At 39.4% G+C, this 19,499-nt stretch overlaps 1 protein-coding gene across 1 annotated transcript in view; it reads left to right on the plus strand.

The window, feature by feature from the left end:
• The window catches only part of ntn1b (netrin 1b), a 60,871-nt gene extending 42,294 nt beyond the window's left edge, over positions 1-18,577 (plus strand). The window contains exons 4-6 of the mRNA XM_004071822.4: positions 1,770-1,823; positions 4,778-4,852; positions 16,547-18,577. Of these exons, the coding sequence (XP_004071870.1) occupies positions 1,770-1,823; positions 4,778-4,852; positions 16,547-16,866 (449 nt within the window). The 3' untranslated portion in view covers positions 16,867-18,577. The remainder of the gene's footprint in view (positions 1-1,769; positions 1,824-4,777; positions 4,853-16,546) is intronic.
• Positions 18,578-19,499: the final 922 nt, after the last annotated feature.

Here is a 19,499-nt window from a genome sequence, read left to right on the forward strand (position 1 = left end):
TCTTTCTGAACCTCTCATCATATAACAAATTTTTTCTAATTTAAGATTGTACAGCACGTCCCTAATCCAATGTGTCGCTGTGGGTGGGGCAGTATCCTTCCACTTTAAAAGAATTAGGCTTCGGGCCTGAAGGGTTGAAAAAACAATTCGTTCCTGACCCCTAGTAGACAATTTTAGGATTTTATCCTTAACCCAGAAAAGGAATAACGGTGGATTTAAAGGAACTTTCCAAATACAGCAGTCAATGCTTCACCAACTTTGCCCCAAAAAACTTGTATTTTGGAACAAAACCAAAACATGTGAATCAGATTAGCCTCTCCAGTTTCCCATTTATCACATGTAGGGTCAACATTTGGGTGTATTTTTGCGTATTTGGATTTATGAGAATCCTATGAACCACTTTAAACTGACTAAGACTGTTTGGCGCACATTGAGGAGTTGTGAATCTTTCTCAAAACATCATCCCACTCTGATTCATTGATCTTAATTTCAAGATCAGTCTCCCAACCTTTTTTAATGACTGACATTGAAGTTGTATCCAGCCTTGAAATCAGACCTATCATTGCTGAAATGGCTTTCTTTTTGGAGGGATCGGAAGTCATGATCTCATCCATCACATTGTTTGGAAGTTTGTCTGGGAACCATGGGATGGAGACTGAGACAAAGTGACGAATCTGCAAGTATCTAAAAAAAAGAGAAATCGGAAGGTTGTACTTTTCAGATATCTGCTGAAAAGATGCAAACTTATTAAATGATCGAGAGTTTTAAGCCCTTGTTGGTGCCACCTGAGAAATGTAGAATCTTGGGCTGAAGGTGGGAAGAAAACATGAGGTGCAACTGGGACTAGTAAGATGATTCTTAACAGACTACAGTGTTTCCTAAGTTGTAAGCAATTTTTATCAGAATTATAAATGATTGGATTGCTTTTTTTTGGATTGCTTCCACAGTAATAGTCTCTAATTTGTTTCCAGTGATCAAATAAAAGATGTGAAGTAATAAAATGTGGACAGGCACATTTTTTTTCCAGTCATCCTGCATTATTATTGTTTATTAGTTGCGTTTTTTAGAATAGATATTTGTCTGTTCAAAGCCAAGTCTGGATAAACAGACCGTTATGGCTTAGCTGACACAGCGTTCCCTGCCGTAAGCACTGCTAACGGTCCCTTTCACAATAAACTCTAAGAATGAGTCTAAGAGAATGATGGCTGATGTGTTTATTGGCTGTATCTGCCACACACAGACTCAGACCTGCGGCAGTAAAAAGGCCTGCATCTCACAAAAGCATAGAAAGGTGGCTGTCCGCTGCAGTGGTCTGCTGGCATAAACAGATAAGATAACAGTGGTCATGTTAGCAATTGCCCACCATTCATTTCTGATAAAGTCATTTGTGGAGGCTGCACATGGTATGTGTGAGAACAAGAAGCCATTGACATGTTTAGCCTCGATAATTTAAACCTCTGAAGCAGCTGGAACATTTCTGACAGTGTTAGTAAGGTGAAAAATGCAGCGTGGAAGCTGCAGGAAATGTGCTCTGAATGTATTTTAGTTGTTATGGCATGACATAAAACTTTGTGAAATTGAATCATTTTCTTTTGTGTGTGTGTGTGTTGCTCCCTGAACCAGCACAAAAATGAGAAAACCTTGAAGGCATTGTAACAAAATTTTACAGCACTCAGAGTGAAACATTTATATTCCTTCATGGCATTAAACATATTTTTTTATTATTTGCAAACAGTGATGTTTATTTTAATGTGCTTTCTTCAACCCAGAGATCCCAGTTGCTTCTCCAACATCAACTTACAGCAGCTATGAGGAGCCATCAGGTGAGCAACCCATTTCTTTAAGTGAGCTTAAAAATAACAAAAAAAGTACTTGCCTTTCAAGGTGTTTCATGTTATCTCCTTTAAATCACCTAACTAAACCTAACAAACGGTTTCTCCTTGCATGTTAAAACGGTGTTTTTCTAGCCCGTGCGTGTTTTTCCACACTCTACAACCACAAACACTCAGTGAGGTCAGAGTGCTGCTGATGTAAACTCCAGATATTTTGGCAGGGTTCCCCGTAGCCTCGTTGCTTTTATTCCTAGCCTGCCATGCAGCCTCCCCAGAGTTTCAGCCCTAATCTGATTACATGCTTCATTTGCACCAGTTTGTATTTCAATCAAGGCTGACTGTGCCAGTAGAGAAGCCCGGCTGGACCCTTGTAGTCGTTCATGTACTCTGACTAAATTCTCTGTCAGATGCTGACATCGGATGATAATCCAACCTGTACCTCAGATGGTATTTACAGTATGCTTACAATCCAAAAGGTAGTTTTTTAATCTGTTTTGATATTTCTATTGAACGGAAGTCCTATAATCCTGATTTCTTTGAAAGATCTGAGTCACCGCTGCTCCCTGATCATTGCATTCCACCTGTATGTTTGGGCTAAAATGAGGGTCTTGGTTAAATTGAACCAAAACATGTAGTGACAAGTTCTTTTACCTCCTCACTACAGCCCTGCGATGGATTGGCGACCTGTCCAGGGTGTACACTGCCTTCGCCAAACAGTAGCTGGGATAGGCTCCAGCAACCTCATGACCCCAAAAGGGATCAAGCAGGTTTAGAAAATGGGCGGAGATCCATTTTCTAACCCATTCGCAACTACAATTTTGAGGTTTTTCGTTACTTGTAACACATGTTGCCAACGTAATTTCCTGTTGTTGTTCACTATTGCACCTTGGGTCAGCCAGAGATTAACTGATAGACTGGCACTTATTGGACTGCAATTCATCTGATCTGCACCAAAGTCCAAGTGAGCTTGGAGTTGAGCTGCGTTAACAACTCGGCAACTGGCGTTGAGCGACAGATTTCAATAAAAAGTCAATGTAAACGCCCGTAACCTGCGTTTCGGGCTTCTGCGTTCAAAACTCTTGTGTTTACGCGTTGCCAAGCAAGTTTTTAAGTACGTTTTCGCGTTCTACTTAAAAACCGGGTGTCTACTAAAAGCGTGCCCATCTGAATGACGGTGCTTTCAGCGTTACTTACGTCTCTCTGTAACCCTGTTTAATGGCTTTCTGTCCTACATTAGTCCAAGGAAGAAAAATAAAATGTCTTGATGTAAAAGGGAACAATATCATAAAGGTGTGTGTATCAGTAGCAAATGCTGATACACCCAGCTACAGTGCCCTCTAACGGCTATTAGCAGGAAACAACCGCAAAAGGGTAATATGTTGTTAGTGAGAAAATAACGAATATATGAGCTTATTTATGATTTAAAAAAACATATATATGTTGCTTCTGAGAGTAAGTTGCAGCCCTGGCCAAACTTTGCAAAAAAAACACAACTTCTACTCCAAAAAATACAGTACTTGATAGTCACAATTATTAAGTACTGGTGGACTAATACGTCTCTTTTTCATCATTCTTATTTTTGTTTAGGCAAAACTAAACCCCAAAAAGCATCTCTTGGAATCTGCATGACTCTCCTCTGTGGTTTGGCCCATTCTTTTGGTTTGCCCCTGAGAACACTGAGTGTAAAGCAGGCAAACTAAACAAAGGTGTAGATTTTACCAACATTCCCCACCTATTCAAACTGAGTCCATGGGGCTGACCCAGTGTGAAAGCAACCTAAGTCACATGTCCTGCTGCTGTCAGAGACCCCAAACCGATACCACTCTTCAAATTAGCAGCGCTGTTGTCCTTCGACACCCGCAGAATGAATTTAAAGAACTAATGGAAGTGAGTGGGGGGGTGATGGATCACTAATGAGCAACGTCATGAATTAAAGAGGGGGGTATGATGGTAAAGACCCCCCTCCACCTACATCACTTCTTTTAGATGGAAATCAGGCGTGCTTGATATGGACTCATCAAATTTATTTACTTTAACATTTCCTTTTTTTCTCTTTTCCTGCCAGTCCAGAAAGCAGCTAGGCATTCCACCAGAACTGCTTTCTTTGCATACATGAATTCGATCCTCATCTCCCAAACCATGCTCTTTTTTACCAAGAGGGGCGTTTTTTTCTTCCTCCATCATTACCTAGGTAACCTCATTCACAGCGAGTATAATGGGAAAGAAAGGGGAAGACTGGACAGAGGGCTGGAAGAAATAATGAAGTTTGTCCATATTCAGGCAAGCTGAAAGATCTCCTCACTCTCTCAACTGCTCCCTCCTTTCTCTTCACACTGTCCGGCCCGGCTTTCCCACCCCCCCACCCCATGAAAAAAGGCTTATTCCCCCGGCAGAGTGGTGGAGGGAGTGGGGGCTGCACTTGGAGATGGTCTGCTTCCAATTTGTGTCAGTGAGTGGAAAGCGTAAGGAACAAATGATTTCAATTTCGGGTTTGGCCTCGGGTCCCACCACCAGCTTTCTGCTCACAAAACGGTAACGAGTGGAAGGAAGAAAAAAAAACACGCGAAAGTCATCGACCAACTCTTTTGGCGCCCAAACGCAGGTCCTCACATGGAGGAAATGGACTAACGCATGACCCTCATTTGTGAAAGGGCTGACCTTTGTGTTCCTTTGTGGGCTCACACAATGAGGGAGAGGACACTGACGAGCGTGGAGGCTGGAAGTGAAAACAAGAGAGGCGGATAGCAGGAGTGTGCTGACAGAAACGGGAGCAAGCTTTAATCTGTTTCACAGTGGCACTTTGAGGTATCTTCAAGCTCCCGAGGGCCCAAATGTAAAGCCCGTCCAGCTGGAGCTCTGCCTGATGATCCTGCAGCATAAGTCATCATGGATCAATTTTTATTTTATTTTTTTTTACAAATGACTGTCTTTCTTCCTCTCCTCAGATTGTGACTCTTACTGCAAAGCTTCTAAGGGAAAAATGAAGATCACCATGAAGAAGTACTGCAAAAAAGATTACGGTAAGTGAGTCCAGTACACAGGAATGTGTGCAGCAGGATGTCGGCCAGCAGTCAGGAGGTCAAATGTCTCAATTAATCAGATCCCTGCTCCAGCCAGTCCGCACCCTTCTTCTTGGTTTCAGTGACGGCTTACTTACACAGCCCCAAGCCAAGGCCACTAACACAGATTAATCTTAAAGATCTTTACACTCTCTGATGTGAGTTTCTATAAACACTTGGCTAATGTTTCCCATACATTTGATTGCAGGGAGTTTTCAAAAATGCTTTCAAGTGTAGATAATTTTTATCAATTTGAAGTGGCAAATTCTACTTTTCAATATGTCTAAATGTCAAGCTATTTTGAAAACTGCGACTTATACATTCACACTGCCCTCTGCAACATGTGTTTGAGCAACCACTTTCAATGTAAAGTCCATGTAAATGTGCATTTAGAGCTTCTGCATTCAAAACTCATGCATTCCCATGTCGCTACGCAAGTTTCTACAACCGCTTTCAGGCTGTACATGTAAAACGCATGGCCACTGAGCGCAGGTTGTAAGTTAAATCAGGTCAAACTTTGACCTCTCAGTGTAGAAAGGATATAGATTCACTGGATTTGTGCGCATAATACTTGACTTGTAACTCATACAATACATTTTGTGTATTCACATGTACACAAACAACAAAATTTACAAATATTAAAAAATAATTTATGTACCCACAGTTTGCAATTACACCAGCTTAAACAGCTCCTACACATACAAGTCTTTAAATAGTGTGCACCAAATCAGCTAATACACTCACACAAAACCACAATTACGCACAGATCAGATACAAGTGCAGGGTTGTAAGAGGTTGTGAGACTCTTCACGTCACCAGATTTGTGTGTAGATGATGCGTTTAAATGCTGCTAGAATGCTGGGTTACCAGAGTTTTACGCTTTGAACTTTGTGAACAATACCTAGTGACTTGAATTCCTTCCACTTTCTTAAACAGGTATGGCCAATAATTAAGATTTTACTCAACACAGTTTTTAAAAAGTTTTCCAGAACTAAGATTCTTAATCTCTCTAAATGTCTGTTTTAGCCAAGTTGATCTGTTTTTAACCTATCTAAATGGAAACCAGAAAAATTAGCAAAAACCAGAAGGATAAATAAGTTTGATCCCAAATGAGGGTTGGTTTGGCTGGTCTGATGACTCCACGGCATACTAGGGAAGAAGTAAGATAGCCGAGTTGTGGCTGGCTTGTGGAGCTTGGAGAGAGAATGGCTGACAGGACTTAGTCATGTTGGCCCAGTCCTTTTGCAGAACTTAGCATTCATTCATACAGCAACACTGCCATTCATGCATCATTTTGATTTTATATACAAAAGTAAATGATCAGTGTAAATAAAAATTCATTTTCCGTACAGGTGCAGTGAATTTGCAATCTTAACATAAAAGCAAAGAAATGTATTGTTCCAATATTTTTATTTCCGTTGTAAAGTTAGACATTTTACATGAGAGTGATCAGGACTTCTATGTGTAACAAGCCACTTGGGGTTACTCGATGAACTTTACTTGATTACAGTTCTGTTTTCCATTTATTTTCCTTGCACCGTATTGATATCCTATTAAAAAAATGTAGAAAACATGGACCCTCAGTATATCGTAGTTTCTATGAATAAAATGTTCATTCAATTCTGTTCAGTTGGATGTTGTCTGAAGCACTACACGAAATACAAAAGTATCAGACATTTCTATTTTGGTCCATTTAATTTTAAAAGTGCCATTTCTCAGAGCAAAAACTTGAAGTCTATCTTAGACTTAAATATAAGTATAGCAAGTATACTATATACCATGTACATGTTTTCTAAATAGTGTACTAGCTGGATTCCTTTTCAGACTAAATTGGAACAGTTTAAGTTTAAAATATATAGATTGTACCGTATTTTCCGGACTATAAGTCGCCCTTTTTTTCATAGTTTGGGAAGGGGTGCGACTTATACTCTGCAGCGACTTATATTAGAAATAAATTGAAATAAATACATTGTTAACCCTCCTGTTATGTTCATTTGTGAGGAACAGAGATGATGTTCCTGGGTCAATTTGATGTATGAGGTATGTTGAGTGTTAAGAGTATGTTAAGTGACTCAGAGAATCAGCAAACCTTTTTTTAAAGTAAGATCTTGAAGGCTAACAACATAATATTCTATTTTCCAATGATTTCATAGATTCAGAAATGCAATAAAAATGACAACTGTTTCTACAAATACAGGATGAAAACAGAGTATTAATTGGACAATGATGCTTCATGAAAGGAATAAATAAATAAATATGAGAAAGAATTACTGTGAAATTATGAGATAAACATTCTGCTATGATTGTGTCATATGAGTTTGTGCAAGTTATTAGTTCTTGGTCTCAGATTTTGTCAAATAAATTTCCTGTCAAAATGCGACTTATAGTCCAGTGCGACTTATCTGTGTTTTTTTATACTTTATAAAGCATTTTTGGGCTGGTGCGACTTATACTCCGCAGCGACTTATAGTCCGGAAAATACGGTATATAAAAAAGTAAACTTCAAGTATACTGCCTCACTTTTAGTATAGACACAGTTTTTTGGCATCTTAGCAACTTTTGAGACGACAATGTCTTAAAGATCTACCTATGTATATATACTGTATGCATGTATATGGAATTTAGTATTTGAACACTAACGTACTGTTATATAAACATAGTATTATGAACTTTTAGTACATAACATTGTTTATGTACTGATAATTTAAAAACTACACAGTAATACTTCACAAATCTATGTGAGGAGATACTTTAGTATTAACAGATGATGCATTTTATTACAAAATCAGAAGGCAGTGGCTATTGTATTTCATGCTCTGCATTAAACCGTGCAATGGGGACAGCATAGCATTTCTAAAGCGCTGCTGGGGGCAGCACTCGAGATGCGCGTAGTACATGAAAACACTGCTGCCTTAGTGAGTTTGGATCCATCGGGCGGGAATTGCGGAGGCATGCAGGGCGATCCGGGCCTCAATAAGCACTTCAGTGGGCTGGAGTGGTCTTCTGCCGGAATACTTGACATGCCGTGGGGCAAGAAGCTAGTTTCTGATGACAGACAGAATTTGCTCTCAGTGTCTTTAAACACGCATGTGCAGTGACGTATGTATCAGAGGGTGTTCGATTGGCCGTTCTGCATGTCAATCAAGTCCCATACTTCTCGGTGAGGATTTTGATTCACTAACCAATTTTTTAGAAATATATTTTTATCTTTTTGGTCATTTGTCTTTGCTGGCCTGTGACCTACCCTCATGTCCTTGAAGATTGACCGGTTGTTCGCGATCGACGTAATGAGCACCCGTGGTCTAGACTAAGTTCTCTTAATAGACTACTTTTTTGGCTGAATGTTATTAGTGACCAACATTGATTACATTGAGGGCTTTTTTACATTAAGGTGAAACCTCTTGCAGAACCATACTCAGAATGGGGGACATCTAGGAACTAGTTTGGGTCAGAAAAGATGGGAAAGACGCAGACAAAAAAACAAAACAAAAAAAAACATTATCATAAGAAAAACAAGTAGAAAAACAGAATCTAAGTACAGAGACAAAAAGCTTAAAATAAATGGCAAATACTTTTCTCCCTTGGTCAAAAGACCCATGGTGCTTTACTGTCATAGTTCAATTTCCCCATCCACAGACTTTAATACACTGATGCCTTACACCGGCACCAACCTCAACCACCAGGAGCAATGTGGGGTTCAATGTCTTGCCCAAGGACACTTTGTCACATGAGTGTGCAAGGTGAGAACTTAACCTGCAATTATGCAATCATGGGTTGACTGCTCTACCTATGCACCACGGCTGCTGAACGTATTTTTATTTCATAAAGTGGTACCAAAGTGAACCTTTGAGTTACTGTCTTTTTTTTGCAAGAGAACCCTGGTGGTCATGTAATAAAGTTTAAAACAAAAGGAACAAAACTGGCCTGGTTCTGTCAAATAGTGCAGTGCAGGTAATATGCCAGACCAAAGTGTCTGCTTTTTGTTGAGCTAATAGCAGCTGAACATGTTGATTTCATGTTTGAATTGTTGCCTTAGGGGTTATTTTCCAATAAGTGAATAGAGTTAGCCTCATTCTACTGTACTGCATCACATCACTCTACATGGCAGACATATACGAAGGTCTATGCAAAGAAAAAGCATTAAGAAAAGCTGTGACCAGCTGACCTGTAACTGTTGTTCAGGCATTCCACTTTGTCTTTGTCAAATGTTCAACTCACTAAAAACAAAAGTAAAAAAAAAGAATTTTCTTCCGTCAATGCTAAGCCCAGTTGTACTGTGACATTTACTCACATTAATTGAGCCATCAGACTTATGGATTCATATTGTTTTTTTTTCCAAGTTTTAGCAGAAGGTTTTGTTAAAGTCCCTCTAAGCAGTAAAAAAAAAAAAAAAAGAGTACTGATGGGTGTTTGGTTTAAAACGCGGTAAATGCACTCTTAGTAGACCACACACTATCAAACTCTGTGAAACAGATCACATAACTACACCAGATTGTGCATTCCTGAAGTCCTGTAAGCCTGAAGCTATTGGCAAAACTTCCAGGCTTTTTTAACAACAAAATCCAAACTGATCAAAGCCAAAACTCACAATAATTGTATTTCTACCATGAGTGACTTAAACTCTCAGTGACTGAAATACAAAAAAAAGATAATAATAAATACAGCAGAGAGGGATGAATGATACCATTCCAGGCAGATTAATAGCACATCATCATAAAAATATATTTTTATTATGCTTCATTATAACCAAGATGTTCCACTGTAGTAAGGCCAAATGTCATTTAAAGGGACGAGGCCAAATATTATAATGTCACTGCAATTTTAGACTTTTCATAAAAATGCGTGTCGAGCTTTTTAAATACGTTTCAAATTAAGAGTTCAGAGTGTGCAAATAAATGTAAAAACTTCTAAACTACAATGGATCTGAAGACAAAAATGAAAATCTAACAAAAGTGCACAAACTTAATTCTAATTTTGCAGTAAAGTTAGCTTCAAATGTATATATTTGTTCTATTTTGATTTTCATTTATTCGAATATATTAATTTATTATTATTTTTAATTTGTGTTTCCATGAGTCCTCAAACTGGTATACTGCCATGATGAGACTCAAAGAAGACCATAAATAAACTACCGGGCAGTTGTGCTTTTTATGGTTGACTGGTAGACTCGGTAATATAGTGCAGAATTTACAATATGGACTTTGAGGCCAGACATTGCTGCCTTGCTGCCTATAATGGACAAAATGTAAAGGAGGGAGACAAAGTGTGTAAAGCACCTTGCAATCCAAGCAGAAAGAGAAGAAAGTCTGATGTCTTGTGTGCAGACAAAAGTGGTCTGTCTGAAAGGTTTATTGCCAATTGGATGTCAGTATTAACAGCATTTTCTTCTTCCTCCTGGTTTTTATTTTCTTTATTGCTGGTGGTACCGCAAAATGAAAGTGTAGCAATCTTACATTTGTTGCCTGACCAAACCAAGAAAGCCACACGTTCTTGGTCTAACAGTTCCCTAAGACTTGGTAGTTAACTGGCCAAAGCATTTGCTCGCTATGAAGATGCTATAATTTAGAGATGTCCTGATCCGGTGTTGTCGGATGTTGTCTCCCGATAATTGATATCAATATTTTTTAAATTATTAGTTTGATCAGCACTGTATATTTAAAGCTTGCAAATAAATGTCCTTGTAGAAAATATCATGAATGGATCGTGACATTTTACTGCTGTAAAGTACAGCAGAACAGTTCAAGAAAACGGCCAACAAAAATATTTTATGAAAAGTTTTAAACTGACAGCAAGTGTCTCTTGCTTTTGTGTCTTAATGCTAACGACCTATAAAGGCATTACAACAGAAAAAATATTGTGTATTTTTTTTTTTTAATGAGAACTGCTTTGTCCTGCTGCCGACAGAGATGGCAGTGAGGCGGCTGCAAAGCAGGGCCCAGGAGAAGGTGATTCAAAAACTATAATCTCTCATACACAACCTGAACTAATCAATTGTTACATTAAAAGGATCTAGTCATAACAACTCATTATTATATGCATATTATCAAATCCAATCCATTATTATATTCATGCTACAACAACAAATATTGGAGAAAATCTCTGCTTTTAATTTTTAATGGAGATTTGAATCACGGGATTAAAAGTGTTCTAAAGATGCTAAAGATAGAGTCACCAAACTTTGCTACATGACTAATCTTACTGTCATTCTACAGCAATGTTGTTCCATTTTTGTAGAAAATTACTTCTATTTTTCAGAATTTCTAATGTAAACATGGATCATAATTAATCAGAAAGACTAAAGGAACTAAAGCTACAGTTTCTAAACTTTCTCACATGACTAGCTTGTAGTTAACATTTATTTCTAGTTAGTATTTGCGCTGTTTTTACTTTATTGTTGAAACTTTTTCATAGAAGTGGTCTGTTTAAATGTTAAATAATAGAAGACGGTTGATAAAATAATCAGTTTATAAAAATCTCTTCATTAAAAAAAAAATGTTTTCCAGAAGTATCGGATCAGGACTCAAAACAAAACATTTTATCAGACACACACTTCTGAAGCCATCAGTGGTCTTTTATGTCTTCTATTTACTAATAATTGCTCCCACAGTTGATTTCTTCTCACCAATCTGCTTACCTATTGAACATTCAGTTTTCGCAGCCTGGTGCAGGTCAGCAATTTGGTTTCTGGTGTCCTTAGACAGCTCTTTGGTCTTGGCCATAGTTCACACATGTGCCAATAACGAGTGGAGGACAGAGGATCCTCTTACAATATAAGTTACAGGTCTGTGAAAACCAGTAGTAGGCAGTTTGTAGGTGACAAAGGAACTATTTTCCACCATAATTTACAAATAAATTATTTAAAAATCAAGCAATGTGATTTTCTGGATTTTTATAGTTGAGGTATACCTACGATGAAAATTACAGGCCTCTCTCATCTTTTTAAGTGCAAGAACTTGCATAATTGGTGGGTGACTACAAACGTTTTTGCTGTATAATAAAGCACAAAATGAGACAGCATTGACATTTGAAGCTTTGAACGTCAATGGTCACATCTGTTTTGATGCAAGCTCCAAAACCTTGGGATTATTTGCCCATCACTAGTGTGAGGTCAAAATAGGGTTTTACTGTATCTAACAAAGGTTTGCCTCCTGCAGCTTCGTTGGAACATCTCACCTTCTGCTAAATGGAATCCTTGTCTGAACCAGCACCAAAGTAATATCAGACTATTTTTTGTGTAATCCAGTTCAAAACTGGCCAAATGAAATTTAGTCTCCTTTAGTTGAGTTGACATTAATTCGGTCCATTTGTAGTAGTTGCAATGAAGTCACATGCAGCCATCATTCATATCTACGTGGACTGAGATCTTAACCATTAGGCATGAGACCAGAAGTGCAACAATAAAGCAGCTGGGTCTGATTCGATGGACGTGTGCTTTAATTGTTGGACTTCTAGAAGTTCCTTCAAACAGATATTTCATCTTGAGCCGTGCCAAGGCGTTGTGGCAGACATCAATGCCGAGCATGCATTCTTTTTGCTGCGGTCTAATTCATTTCTCAGGCCTGTCGCAGTGCTTTTGTGGGGCTTCAGAGACTTCTTTCCCCTCTATTTTGGGGCTGCAACCACCCCCCCTGCATGAGTGGTGATGCAGGCCCCCTGGGGTCACGGGAAGGGGCTCTCTGTTTAAACACAGTGGTGCTCTCCTCTGGCACAGAGCATTCCTCGCTGCACAAACAGGTGGTAAATTAAGCAGACGGTGACGGATTGCAACCCCCCAAGAATAAGAAATATGTTTTGTTTATTCAATTTTTGTTTTTCATGACCACCGTAGCTACGGAGACGGCCGACACAAAGGGATTATATCCTCGCCCGACACCCTACTCTGCACACAGTCCCTCTCCCCACTGTGAGGGAGACAATGAATCAAAGGGCCGCATGTTTACTGACGCTCCGGGATGATGCTCAAAGGCACGGCCTCCCAGCCTCTCTGGCCACCTCTCTGTGTGCACCCGAGGGTAACAGATCCCTGATCATTCACTCAGCTGATAACCGGGGGGGCAGGGGCCCCTGCCTGGTAATTAAGCGAGCTCTAATTTCATTAGCCCTTCCCAGTTGGTGGTTTGCAGTGTCAAGTCGCAGCACACCCAAAGGGAATCCACCCAGTGGGACGTTTGGCTGTTAGCAGGACTCAGTTGGCAGCCAACTTCGGAGCGGGTCGGTCTCACATTTCTCCTCTTGCGGTGTGTTTCCCCACACACCACTTTGCGATCCAGTCGCTTGACCTTGTCCTCCAAATTTCTCGCTGGTGTTTGCTTGACTTAAATTTAGACGTAGAAGGTGTTTGGATGTTTCAATTCAACAAACGAAAACGCACTTGGGGGGAAAAACACCGGCACAGAGACGGCGTTCGGCGGTCATCTCTCTGGATTCTCATCCTGCATCTCTAGGAGCAGAACCAGGCAAAGTGGCCCCTCCTTCCACCTCCTCTTCTCCTGGCAAACCCTTTATGTTTCAGGGCGAAGAGGAGAGAATGGTAGGGCTGTGAGATCTCCCTCCACTCAGCTCAACAAACCTTCCTTCTTTTTTTAAATCGTGTGCAATTTGCTCTCACCAAGCAGCGACACACACACACACTTACACACCCCGTTCCTTTGGCTCTGGGGGGGCACTGATGAGGAGTGATCATGTTACCAAGACAAGCAAAGCTAATTTACTTTAGGACATAATGAAAAGAGAAAAGCAAAACTTTCCACATTCAAGTCATAATTTTAAATAACTTTGAATGCATTAATTACATTAAATCTACATGTCTCCAGACTGAGATGACTTGCCAGTAATAAGTGCCTCCCTAATTTCTGAGGTCACATTTTTTTGTAAAAGCTCTTCACTTTGTGCACAGTTGTTTGCTCCTCGCTGCAATCACTGTGACATGGTAATGGGTGTTTTGTTGGACAGAAAATCTGTGCAGGGGAGCTTCTGCGAAGAGATTTGCTCATTTCCTGGTTTTGGAAAATATCGGCCACAGGTGTTGCCCTAATAGTTACCAGCCTTAGTGTGACGGTGTCTGCAGTTGACTGTCTTCAGATGTTTCACACTTGACAGACTTACTGGAACGTTTTAGCGCGGAGTTGCTTAGTGGCGGGGTTGTTGGTTGCCCTGCCTCACAGCGTGGGGTCTGACATAGCGTGTTCTTTGTGCATTTGTGGTCATCTTGCAACTGTGCATAACATGCATGTGACACACATCTGCATTTAGTGATTGTGGTTGTGTCTGCATTCCCTCACTACTTAGTTCACTATTTTGTGCATTTTACATTTCGTTAGTGTACGAATCTATAATTCCGAAATTCAGTTCCCTGGAGATGTCCCAGAAGTCTCTGCGAAAAACTAGTGTGCATCAATTCTCACTAGATTGGCAAATATATACCACAATGCATTTAAACAATTTGCCATTTGAACATTTTAATGTTAATGTTTGGATTTTTTTGTTTTTTACAAATGACCCAAGATTATACTATCAAAACACAGTGGATTTGTGATAGTTAAAGGTTTGTATAATAAATTCATCTGGTTTTTACTGCAATTGGGTGATGTAGTATTTAGCATTAAAATATAGAAGTAACCATGTGTTAAAATTGCTTCAAAAGACACTAGATAGTCTAGCATACATAGTCTTCTGGGGGGGGGGGAACTCAGATAGTACAGTACAAAGGGGTCAGTACATGTATGTGAATGAGAAGGACCCAAGTGGAAGAGTGAGGTTACAGGGAGAAGAAATCAAAAATGGTGAAGGATTTGAAGTATCTAGATTTAACAGGCGAGAGTAATGGAGATTGTGGAAATGAAGTGAAGTAGCGACTGCAGGCAGGTTGGAACGGGTGGAGAAAAGTGTCAGGTACGTTTAAAGGTATAGAAATGGTGAGAGCAGCCATGTTGTTCGGCACAGTGACCCTGAGGAAAAGACAGGAAGGAGAACTGGAAGTAGCAGAGATGAAGATGCTTAGGTTCTTTTTGGGAGTGACCACAATGGATAGGATGAGGAATGAGGACATAAGAGGTACAGCACACATTAAAGGTTTAGGATATAGAGTCTGAGAGGCCAGACTGAGATGGTTTGGACATGTCCAGAGGAGAGAGACTGAATATATTTGTAGAAGGATGCTGAGTCTAGAGCTGCAGGCAAGAGGTCCAGAGCAGGGGTTCTCAAAGTGCGGCCCGGGGGCCAATGGTGGCCCGTGGGAAGATTTGTGGCCCTCAATAAAAGAGAGCCAGAGCAGGTTCCTTTGAGAAAAAACATTCTGTTAGCGAGGAGAAAAGCCGTTTTCAAGCTAAGTGGACAAATGCTTACATTCCCATAAGTCAAGGGAAGGATAAAGTCATGTGCCTGCAAGAAGGTAAACGCAAGAAGGTAAACGCAAGAAGGTAAACGCATTGCTCAAAGAATTCAATATAAATTGTCACTATGTTACAAATCATAAAAACAACGACAAATTTACTGGCGAGGAGCGTAACAATAAGCTTCAACAACTACAACTAGGCTATGCTGCACAGCAGATGTTTACAAAAATGGCTAAATCCAGTGAAGCTGTGACAGAAGCTAGTTACAGTGTGGCTTTGGAAATGGCCCGGTGTGGCAAGCCCTTAAGTGACGGAGAGTTTGTAAAATCAATGTATGCTGAATAGCTGACATTGTTTGTCATGAGCAAAAGAAAGTCTGTCAAATGAAGCAATTACTAGATGAGTAGAAGATCTGGGCAGCAACCTCCGACCACAACTGGGAAAACATCTGGAAGGCCTGGTTAATTGTAAAATGACACTTGGTCATTGAAGTTATTAAAAACAACTTTTCTGTTTATCCAATTTTTCACTAAAATTGCCCCCCAGTCCAATGTCGAGTTCCTAATTTGGCCCTCCGCTGCAAAAAAATTTGAGAAGCTGTGGTCTAGAGGAAAACCAAAGAGGAGGTTTATGGATGCAGTGAACAAAGACATGAAGGTAGCTGTTGAGGATACAGAAGACAGGGCAGATGGACGAAACTGATTTGCTGTGGCGATCCCTGAAGGGAAAAGCTGAAAAGAAAAGAAGGCTTGTAGCATTTTTCTCATGATGGAGGACATACGATGAACACCTGCCGCTCTACAAAAACTTTGTCCTAGAAAATGACACAGTTTTTTATTTTTTATTTTAGCTAAAAATGGCATAGTCTTAATTGAAAGACCAATGGGAACACTTTAGATGAAAAGATGATCAGGGTGGGACTTAAAAAAAAACATATCTGTAAAGTCTCTTGTACAGAAAGGAGCTGGCGAGGAAACAGAAGAGCTGCATTGACATTGGAAGAAAATAAATAATCTTACTTGAAAAATGAATTTATTGTGAGAGTGGTTCCCACAGACCAATATGGCCACCAACTCCCTGAAGTTATAACACCCTGAATATAGTTGTGAAAATACTGTTGGACCTTAAACCCAAACCCAAAATGGGTTAAGAAAGGACTGTTGTTTTTCTTTCTGAATTGGAAAATTTGCTCAACAGAAGATTCCACGATAAAAAGCAAACTACTTATTATATTGCTCGCTCTCGTTTTTCTCAATTTACACCATTTTCATAATTTTGTTTGATGAAAGATCTCTCCAATCCTTTTTCTCTGTCTATGCAGCGGTCCAAGTGCACGTCTTAAAAGGAGACAAAGCGGGCGAGTGGTGGAAGTTCACCGTCAACATCATTTCCGTCTACAAACAAGGCCGGCACCGCATCCGTCGCGGCGACCAGTTACTGTGGGTTCGTGCCAAGGATGTTGCTTGCAGGTGCCCCAAGATCAAGCCTGGGAGGAAGTACTTGCTCCTGGGCACAGATGACGACTCCCCCGGACACAGCGGCGTTGTCGCTGACAAAGGAAGCCTGCTAATTCCCTGGAAGGACCTGTGGGGGCGCCGGCTGAGGAAGTTTCAGCAGCGTGACAAGAGGGGAAAGTGCTAGAAGACCCTTACAGAAATGTTTTTTGTCATGGTTAGAAACAAGAAAGAGGAAAGGTTGGATGAGAAAAATAAACTGGAAGAAGTTAAACTATAGGGACCCAGGTGAAGAGTAGGAGAAATCGGGGAAAGACTGAGTGCTGCTGCTCTGAACTGGAGCGAAGAGATTAGAGTTTTTTAGGAACTTTTGTGAAGAAGCTCTTTTTACCGTTGTTTTACTGCTTTGTCTTTCAAGTTGTCTTTGGTTGTGTAATTGCAGAGTTTGCACCTAATGTCACAAATGTACTTCATCCTGATCATTTTTACCCACGATGTCGTTGTTCTTCGCCACAATGCCTCGTCTGCATCAGAACTTTGCATCTATAGAGTGTCTGTTTCGACTGTTCTGTAAGAAGTTGATCAAAGTTTCTACACTGCAAATGAGGGAAGGTGCTTTTTTGCAATCTGCCAAACTTTAAATGATGCAATTTCTCCTGCGATTACCTCATCAACCAAACTGCCGTTAAGATTCTGTCCTGTATCCTGTAAAAGATGGCAGCCTTTGATCTGCTCTAATCTCAAACATGTCATGACCTCTGACCTCTGCAATGTAAAGTAACCACACGTGTACACGCTTTCTTTTTTTTTTACTTTGTAGATGATGCATCAGCTAGATGCAGAGTAGATGTGTCAACCATGCACTTATTTTTTTTTAAACTAGTCTTGGAACATATAAGATATGTTCACGCCTGTAGAGTGGCATCCAAAAGAAAAAATAAACTGTAATTTCACGTTTGTTCCTTTTTTTTCTTAAGGGAAAATGATCTTTAATTTTATCACAGCAACACAAAACTCTTCAAAGGACTAAATGTTAGCCTGACCTTCCAAATCTTGGCGAAAGAGAGAGGTGAGAACAGGACTGGCTCATTAATGCCGAGCCTCGAGTCAACCCTGGTTCCACCTGCTTGCTTCTATTTGCTATAGCTGACTGGCTGATATTGATTGTGAATAATGCACATTTCATTTTTACGCAGTATTCCTTGTTGTGGTAAAATAACCTGTGGAATGATTTAGCATCACGTGTTTAATTTTTTGCAGAGCGTTTAACACAACGTGTCAAATGTCTGTCACTTTGGGGTGACTCCATATAGACGAGATCCTGTTATCGATGCTTGGTACTCGACAAAAAAGGCATGACTGAGTGTCTGTATGTTTTATAGCTGTATAGTTTTACTTTTTAAAAATTCTGCTTGATTATTAACCTGATTTATGTACAAATTAACCAGCGTTTTAAAAACAAGAAGCGTCAGGAGTAGAGATACGAATTCCTCATGTCTTCCCTCAGATCAGAAACATCGACAGCATCAGGCCACATGTGTGCTGATTCAGTAACACCTCTGTACTCTGTGCAGCATCACAATGTATGTACTGGTTAGAAGGTTTCTTTGAGCTACACTCCACCCAAACGCAAAATGGTACTGCATCAAATTTCAGCACCCACAAGAAAGAAAGTTTTCTGCTGGTCTTCTTCTAAAAATGGCTTGTAAATGTTGCATTTTAGGAGTGTCCTTGCAAATGTCATGTAATGTCTTGTAATACTAATATATTATGTTTATCACAAATGAATATATTTAATGACACATTAAATAATGTGGCTTTTGTGGCGTTTGTTGTTGATTTTTATTTTCTTTATGATAATAAAACTGTTGGTTATTAAAAACTTGTTAAAAGAAGAAGATTGAGCTTTGTCGAGTGTAAAAACAAAGAAAGAATGACAGCAGCTCAGAGTGTGACACCAAAGCTTTAGAGACACTTCCAGAACATTATCTCACTTCACTTCACTTGGTAAATGGCGTATACTTATATAGCGCCTTTCTTCCTACAAGGACAAAGCGCTTTACAGTCACAGACCCATTCACCCAGTCACGCACACATTCACACACTTTCAGTTTTTAAAGCAGCTGTATGAAAAACAAATGAAGAAAGTTTTGGATATTGGGTTTAGATTAAGATTAGCTTTGTTTCAAGCAATCACAAATATATATATGTATATATATATATATATATATATATATATATATATATATATATATATATATATAAGGAATCCTTCGATGTCGGCTCTTCCTATCATTGTGAAGCATATATATACTTAGATGATCAAACTTTGGAAGAGTAGCCATTACTTGATTGGAATCATTAAAAAAATAAAAGTATAAGACATGTCGTAATGATGTCATACGCATAATCATATAAAGACACATTCACACATATGCAATACATGACACATTGAAATCATTAAATGTGAAGTTTGTCAAAAACAGTTTAAGTATTTGATATAAAAGGATGAGATGAACCCAATGTACATAATGCTATCCCTATTTGTGCTACTTTTTTTTTACATGGTAATCAGTTATTTATACATTTCCAGTCCAAGTGCAGATAATTTAACAAATCATTAGGTGTTAATAATATCAACACGATTTTGTGCCCACATTGAATCTGAATGCTCGTGTTTTAATTGTGTGTGGCTGAAGGGAGTAAAATGTTGCAGTCCTTTTTTAAAGTCTTTAGGAACTGTAAACAACCTGGTAAAAATATCAGGTGGTTTACAGTAACGTCTTTCTACTAATCTCTGTCTTTGCACCTTTATGGATA

Source organism: Oryzias latipes, chromosome 8, assembly GCF_053564925.1.
Source record: "Oryzias latipes strain Hd-rR chromosome 8, Olatipes_Hd-rR_3.1".
Lineage (NCBI taxonomy): Eukaryota > Metazoa > Chordata > Actinopteri > Beloniformes > Adrianichthyidae > Oryzias > Oryzias latipes.